This window comes from Grammomys surdaster, unplaced genomic scaffold (genome assembly GCF_004785775.1).
Source record: "Grammomys surdaster isolate TR1022 unplaced genomic scaffold, NIH_TR_1.0 126113, whole genome shotgun sequence".
Lineage (NCBI taxonomy): Eukaryota > Metazoa > Chordata > Mammalia > Rodentia > Muridae > Grammomys > Grammomys surdaster.
Genome location: NW_021620921.1, coordinates 2177529 through 2185921, shown reverse-complemented (window position 1 = coordinate 2185921; position 8393 = coordinate 2177529). Strand labels below are relative to the sequence as shown.

At 40.4% G+C, this 8393-nt stretch overlaps 1 protein-coding gene across 3 annotated transcripts in view; it reads right to left on the bottom strand.

Annotated features, from left to right (window-relative positions):
• Positions 1–1704: 1704 nt before the first annotated feature.
• Positions 1705–8393, bottom strand: part of Ube3d (ubiquitin protein ligase E3D) — a 136709-nt gene continuing 130020 nt past the window's right edge. For 2 of the 3 annotated variants that reach the window (XM_028756210.1, XM_028756211.1), the window contains one exon: positions 1913–2357. In XM_028756210.1, the coding sequence (XP_028612043.1) occupies positions 2337–2357 (21 nt within the window). In that variant the 3' untranslated portion in view covers positions 1913–2336. Of the gene's footprint in view, positions 2358–8393 lie in introns of all 3 variants that reach the window. The other variant, XM_028756209.1, reaches the window with a different exon arrangement.

Below are 8393 nucleotides of genomic sequence, written 5' to 3'. Positions count from 1 at the left end.
AGAGCCCCAGAGCCCCAGAGCCCCAGAGCCCCAGAGCCCCAGAGCCCTAGAGCCCCAGAGCCCCATCTCTCTGCCTCTCTAGCACTGGGACTATAGGCATATGCCAGCTGTGATGGTTTGTATAAGCTTGGCTCAGGGAGTGGCATTATATGGAGGTGTGGCCTTGTTGGACCAGGTATGGCCTTTTCGGAGTGTGTCACAGTGGGTGTGGGCTTTAATATCCTAGTCCTAGGTGCCTGGAAGCCAGTACTCTGCTAGCAGCCTTCAGATGAAGAGGTAGAACTCTCAACTCTTCCTGCACCATGTTTCCACTTTGATGATTAATGGACTGAACCTCTGAACCTGAAAGGCAGCCCCAATTAAATGTTGTCCTTTATAAGAGTTGCCTTGGTCATGGCGTCTGTTCACAGCAGTAAAATCCTAACTGAGACACTAGCACACTCATGTTTTCCCATGCATGCTAGGGATCAATTGCAGGTTCTCATGCTTATGCTGTATCATTTTACCAAACAAGTCACCTCTCAATCTCTCAGTTATATCTTTATAAGATGAGCACCTTAACCATAAACATACACCAGTGTGCTCATAACTTGTCTTTTCTCTAGCGGAGCAAAACAGAGATAAACACAGGTTAAATGTCAGTACAACTGATTTATCCCAGTTGCCACACTAAATTAATACAAACTGAACTCTGACAGTCACACACAAAGATACCCTTAGTCTAGGCCACATGCCAGAAAGCCAGAATCTTGCAGACTTCTACGATTACTGATATATAACTGTAGCTAGTCATTAAGTCTTGTTTCTCTGGTCACCTCTCTTGTAGCAATGATTCTTAAAAAAACAAAAACAAACAAACAAAAAAAAATCAGTCAGTTCTGTAAGTCATGTGCCCACAGTTTGGAGAGCAGAGATGGGAACAGAAGAGGAGAACATACTGCCTGTAACGGTAGGCAGTGGTCAGAAAGGCTGCAAAACAAATAGGCACAGGGCATTCTCCCACAGCAAAGAATTATCCATGAACAAAGTACTGAGGTCACAAAATCTTGTTCTCTACTGCCAGAAATCAAAAGCATGAAAAGTCAGCATGGTGTTGGGAGCCTAGCAGCTTAAGTGAAGCCAAACTAATTCTCTGTGGCTGGAGTCTTGGACATAACACCAAGAACATCAGTGTTTCAAACTGTGTTTAATAAAGTGACACTACAGGATACAGCAGATGTCAGTCCACTGGCTCCAAAGGCAGGACAGCGAATTCTGCTCTAATTCCTAATCCCACTGCTCTGCTGGGTAAACTCCAAGGAAGAGGATGCCAAGTGATACTTACAACTAAAAGTGTTAGGAAATGAGGGGACAGAAAACTTAGTTGTTTGGAATTAAGAGGTATTATTAGGTGGCTCACAAGCTAGGATGAACACCACCATGTGAAATTCACAGCAGAGATGGCTGCAGATGCTGGAACTGTCCTTCTGAATGTGTAGCAGGAAGAGAAGAGCATGCATGGATTGCCAGCAAAGGATCAATCAACCTGGCCAGAGCCCCAATTCCAGTTCCAGCCCTTGAACCGAGCTGTGTGATTCTAGGTGAATCTCAAGCCTTCTTCCTAAAATTAGGAGCTGGGCTGGGCATGGCAGGATTGGGCTCAGCTCTTGCCATTTTCTAATGTTTTCCTGCTTGGGCACATAAAAATTGAGATAACTCTATATTAAGATGCCAGGATTGTACATTTATTAATTTGTAATTGCATGTGGTGAAGGAAATAAAGAACAAAAGGAACACACGCAGTTTTATACCCTCAGGAAAGCTTTAATTGGATAATCACTCATTCAACAAACTCCAACAAGCATCTTTGAATAAGATATGAAAACTTGTACATTTTAGTTTTTAAAGATGTGTTTTAAACAAACCTGGAGCTCTTTAAAAGTTTATTTCCCAGGATTTAGAGCAGGTAACATTCAGCTCCCCAGTGAAGTTCCTCGCTGTATTCACACAGGACAGATGGGTTTCCATTAGCTAATATGCTTCCAGGTGGTGCTGACACAGCACAGACTTGAATATTCCTCTCTGTGGGAAGTAGAGGTGCAATTTCTATACTTAACCTGTGACAACCTGCTACTACAACGTTCCTCATAGCCTTGGGTTTGCAGGGATCTAAAGGTGACTCTTAAAGAATAAATACAAACAAGAAAAACTGGATACTTCAGCACAAGGCCCCCATTCTGCAGCTTAGTTCTTGTTCATCTCAGCAGGCTGTGCTCACAGAGCTAACTGCTGTCCTCGGCTGTGGTCTGTGCTGGAGAGCTGTCGGCAGGTAGACCAGAAAGCCGCAGCTTCAACAGTTACATCTTCAAAAAGGCCACCTGGAAAAAAAATCCACAGTGCTTTAAGGATAGAACATGATGGAATGGCTGGCTGCATGTCAGATCTGAGTGGTATGGGGCCCAATCTGGTCAACAGGATACAGATCAACCTCAGAAGTGACTCAGGTGAAGCAGACATTGCATTTTACAGCAAGAACCAATCAATCTTTTTTTTTTAAATGAACCATCAAGTAATTAGAATGATTCATTCCACTTTTTAAAAAGTTTTAATTGACAGTAAAGTTATATATCCATGAAGTAATCCAGTTCATGTTCCCATTGGTTCAAACTACTCTTTTTAGACATTCTGTTAGCAGAATTCTCTCTGAAAGACTAGGCAATTTTATGTCCTTAACACTGTTGGTAAGTACCCCTTCTTCTCCTCAGGTCATGCTGATACTTTTAATCATATGCAATTATACTTGTTGTGTTTGCCAGCAGCAATTCATCTTAACCTAGTGTTTGAAAGAAAACTTAATTCATACAGGCATATGTGCAAAAGAGTTTTGAACTATCAACAAGGCCCAGATCACAGAAACACCTGTAGCTTTCCAAAAGTTCTGATAATAGAGTAATAAAAAAATGTTTATGAAGCTTTTGTCTGGAGGTGACAGTAAAGCTAGGAACTGTGTTAACACCAGAAAGAGAGGGAAACACAGAGATAATGCTAACCAGAGTGGGTTTGGGAAGCTCGTGTGGCCAAACAGAAGTAAATCCATCCCATTCTTAGAGAAGTATCAAAGGCATCAGGGAAGTTGGTGCCTAAGTCCCAACTGCAGTGAAAGGGGCAGGGAGTTAATGATCCCTGTTACAAGGAAAGAAAAAAGGCAGAAGTTACAGTGCAGGAGGCATCGACTTTATAGAGAGTGCTTCAGAGGATGTTACTCTTCATATGGTGCTGCAAAGAACACACCTGCTGAGTTTCCACATCAGCTTCCTGTTGAGCTCCTACATCAAGCTTTGCAATGAGAGCACCGAAGTTGAGGAGACAGGCAAAGAAGAAGGGTTACAATTCCTAAACATCATCTAACCATGAGACAATTACAGCTTATAAACTTCCAGCGCTTTCTGCAAATATCAAATGGGATAATAGGCTGAGTGAGAGTAGAGGAAATGTGTTTTAGGCCAGGCTGGACCAAGCTTGGCCCTTAGTGTGTGTAAGCTAGCCTGAGCCACACAGTAAGGCCCTGTCTCAAAATATATTAATAAATAATAAAAATATAACAATTATGAAGAGATACTATGCTATGTAAACCCACGTGTTTTTTTTCCCCCTCTCTATCTCCCATTTCTCCATTATTACCAGATGGGTTAAGGTGTTTAAGGGAGACTTGTGTGTGTCCCTTTAGGGATTAATGAATAGTTTAGAATTAGATTGAACAAACTATGGGTCTTGAGTCTTAACACAGGGTTCACTGCGGGTGGTGGTATTCTGCTTTTATGAAAACAGTCTGCTGGGAGAGAAAACACATCACCTTGTAGAGACACAATCAGTTTCTGCTTTTAATTCTGCAGATTACTGTAGCACAGGTTAGTTAGAGGAGCATCTAACTCCAATCCATGCCATTGTGAAAATGGTTAGGGAATTTGCTCTGAAGTCAGACATCTGGCTAGACTTTGAGACAGTCTTGGTTGTCAACAACTGGGAGGGGCTGTTGACTGATATCTAACAGGGAGAGGCAGAGATGTTGCAAAGAGTCCTAAAAATCACAGGGTGACTTCCCCCCTGTTCCCCCAAATGTCAACAGTGCAGTGCTGAGAAACACTGTAATTACAGGATCTTTTTGCTGGACCAGATCTCTCATTGACTAGTTTTGTGACCTTTAATAGGCTGGTTAACATCCTTCCATCTTTCCCCACCTGCAAAATGGGAATTGTAAAAGGCCCACCTGAAATCTGTAAAGCATTTTATAATATAGTAAGCTAATTATGATTCTACTTGCCCTGGGCATAGCCCTAGGATTAAGGCAGAGCAGCATTTAAAACACTGGTTTACCTACAAGAAAACGAACACAGAAAAATAAATGGCTTACTGAGCACACAAGGCCTGACAAGTGGGAATGGTGAACTCAGAGGGAAACTGATGCAACCCTTCTTTTCTCACAGTAACCTTGCAGATAAACAAGAAAAAGCTAGAGGCACAGGATCCTTGAATCTTGACTATTGCCTTGACGCCAAAACACAGCTTTGGTTTCCCATGCTTTTAACATGGAGAACAAGAGGCTACACTAACCAAATAATGCAAAGACCCCACCCCCACCCCCAACACCACCAAGTAAGGAAAATCTGAAATTTTGACCTACAGAGTTTTTTTTTCCTCTCTCTAGTTTTGTTAGCTTTCCCTACCAAGTATACATTATGTACTTTTAAAGTTTCAATAACAAAAACACACACAACCTTGGGAGCAGGTATTACACAATGCATTGTGGTTATTTATTTATTTATTTAAATCACCGTGAGTTAACTATTTCAAAAGCTAATTTTGTGTTCTCTAGCTTTTATCTGTGACAGGAAAATCTGCTTCCAATTTGTTTAAAGAAAGTTGTTGGTTGGGGTTTGGTTTCTTTCTTTCTTTCTTTCTTTCTTTCTTTCTTTCTTTCTTTCTTTCCTTTTGCTTGTACAATGATGAGAAAATCCTGATCCAAACTTTCTAGGCCACAGGACTACAGCTGAACCTCTAGGCTATGCTGGCTCTTGCATTTCTGGAATAGACATTAACAAAGCGTAAACAGTGACTTGAGACATTGGGAGAGAGAACTCTTTCCTGTGACCATAAGATGTGACTCTGTGTTCTCTGCACACAAATATGCACACTTGGAGAGGAAGAAGATGAGCCAAGAGATCTAATGAGGATGTCCCTGCTTTGGGTCATCTGAAAGCAACCGTCTTAAATGACAATAAACATTATTAGACTGATGGAATGGTGAACTAAGGGTTAGGTCTACAGTGCTTCAGTTACATATGAGCAGCATGGTCAACACTTAAAAACATCCTTTAATCTTAGTTAACAAAGCTATATTGTTGACAGAGATTTCAATCAATAAAAAGATATGTTGTCAAAGCAAAGGAGATACAACTTTCATTTTCAAAAACTATCTAAGTGCTTCAGGATATGTTAAACAAATCCAATAAGACTGTAAAATACTGAAAAATTTGAATTTCATAATGACAGGTTTTGATTTTTTATAAAAATCAAAAATTAAAACAATTAATTTCAAAATTTCTTAATTAAAAATACTTCATGTATATGAGTATTTTGCCTACATGTATATCTGTGCACATGGCTGGTGTCTGAAGAGGCCAAAAGAGGTTGTACAATGTCCTGGAATTGGAATTAAAGACAGTTGTGAGCCCCCATGTGCACGCTGGGAATCAAATCTGGGTCCTTTGAAGACCAGCCAGTACTCTTAACACTGGGCCATTTCTCCAGCCCTCAAAACTACAGGCTTTCAAAAGGATTCTACCATAAGAAGTTATAGCTATACACAGATGTCTCTTTTCAAATGAAATAGTACTGTTAACAGAAAATAGATTAGCTTTATAGCAAGACAAGGAGATTTTATATTTATGCTTTGTATGTAAAATAAACCTTATATAATAATATGGTTTCTAAGACCCAAACTTCATTTACAAAATAAGATATTATTGTGAATGCAAGATAAATCTTTTTTTCTTTTAACATCTATCAAATATGTTTGATAGTAGCACTGTGATTAAATGATTTTCCTGACTCCCTAGCTCAGTATTTATCAAGAAGCTGTTGAAAGCACCTGCACCTGGCTTTTACGCTGAGTACAGTATGGGATATTCCTCCCTCAGGGCTGGTAGGCTGACTTCATTTGTCCATCGGTCCAGTCTGGCTTATTCCACCATTTGTCCCCGTGACAATAACACTTATAAGAAAGGATTCCTTCATGGTGCTAAGACAGGAGTAGGGACCAGCCAAGCAATGAGATGACCTAATAAGATGGATAGGTTTAAGATGGATGCCTAACACCTGCTGGAGGGAAACTCACCGCCTGGGTTATGAAAAGAAGATAGACTTCTAACATAGTTCAGAAGTAATTATCATTCTAATTAAGAATTTTGTACTGGCAAAAAAAGACAGTAAAAGTTGGCATGACAAAGAGTTTGGTGCACGCTAGTTTCACACTGAAAGATGCTGGCTTGCTAAAGGAATTCTGGCAAATGGTCCAAGGAGGAGGAGTCCCTGCCATGGCAACCGGCAGTAGCTACAGGTGCATTTAAGTAGACTAAGCAGTGAAAGCACAGCCCTCGAACCCCAGAGGTTCTACAGAGACTTGGCGGAGATTTTAAAAATGTGGGGCAGAATGAGATGGGATCTGTAGATTAATGTAAACCTTCAGCCGTAGTATACACTATGATGACTGGCATATAACTAAAAAACCACTGGTCCTCACGTACCAGGGGAATAGGGAAGCTAAGCTACCAGGAGCATGGCAACCAGAGGCTCCATGTGAAGAAGAGGCAGAAAGTGCAAACCAATACATCAGACGCTTGTCTGAGTTCCACCCTTCAAGAAAGGAAGCAAACTCAGGGCACACACCTATCATCACTTCTTTCCGAATGTGTGGCTTATGGAAGGCACTGCCATAGCTGGGCAGAGCTACTATGACACTGGAGTGAACAGCCAGTTCTGAAACACTGGTTACATAAAGGAAATGCAGTCACTTTGCTAAGGACAGAAAACCCACGGGGCAAAAAACTTACATGGGAATAGTGTTTCATAAAAATCTACTGCCTCAAGCACACTGTATTTGTTAGGAAATAATCATATTCATGTGGGCAGGTGCTAAAAATGCCAGATATAAAACAGGGCTACCTCAAATAGGTATATTATCACTCAGACATTCAAAAGTCCTAGTTTCTCTTTTCTCTGGAAGAGATGTGAAGGTGTTCATCAAGCAAGCACAGGGTAGCACCAGGGTGTTTGGAAATTATGTCCCATTGACACTAGACCCTACACACTCAGAGCAGAGTTCCTGGAAGCCAGAGTCTTTTCTACAGTATCAATTAATTGAAACAATTTCTACTGTTTCTCCAGAAAGGTATCTTTAACAGAAAATAAAACTTTTTTTTTTAAAGCATATTCTATTAAAGGAAGCCACTGCCTCTTTTGTTGAAGGTTCAGAAGTGTGAGTACTGAGGACATGAAGCTGGGATGTCAAACCTTCATACCAGGGAACTGAGCTTTCTGTAGCTGCCAAAATCACTGAAATTGATCTCAGCAACAGTTTTTAAGTTCTGATTTGACTTGAAACATTAATTCCAATAGACATGCAAGCAAGGCAAAACTTCCCCCTGGAAAAAACTTCTGAGCTACTGTCAAGGACAGAGGCAGGACCAGCCTGAGAGGATGCAGTTGGGGATCCCATTGGTTAACACAGAGAAAATGCCATGAGTGTTATGTGCAAGCAGAAACTAGACGCCACAACTAGAGGTCTTCGGGTCAACACCGTTTGGATGTGTGAGGGTAGAACTCTTTTAGGCAGGACAGGTGACTCCAGTGATCTGCCATTCTCCTCAGGACAGAGCTAGCCACGTCCCGGCCACACTTCCCAGCTGTCTTGGTTAATTTTACGGCACACTTGGGCAGCTGTGCTTCTATGATCTGCTTTAATAATTTATTTGTAACTTTAAATGAAACATAGCTCAAACTAGAAAATGCAGAAAAGTACACACAGAAAAAGGAAACTATAATTTTTGTACTTCCATTACTCAGAGATACTAAATAATGTTTTGTTTTTCTTTCCAAATTTTCATTTACCATGTATACCCAGTCACTTCTATATAAGCTGTTTAGTAATAATACATTGCTTCTATTAAATCTTCTGATGTATTGTGGCAGTTTTCACATGCTATGCTAGTTATTTTCTTTATGATAAATTTTAATGGTAACATTATATTTCACTATATATCTGTGTCACTTAAGGAGGAAAAGAAATATAAACATGTCTCTTTCTCTTTCCTTTCTTTCTTTCTTTCTTTCTTTCTTTCTTTCTTTCTTTCTTTCTT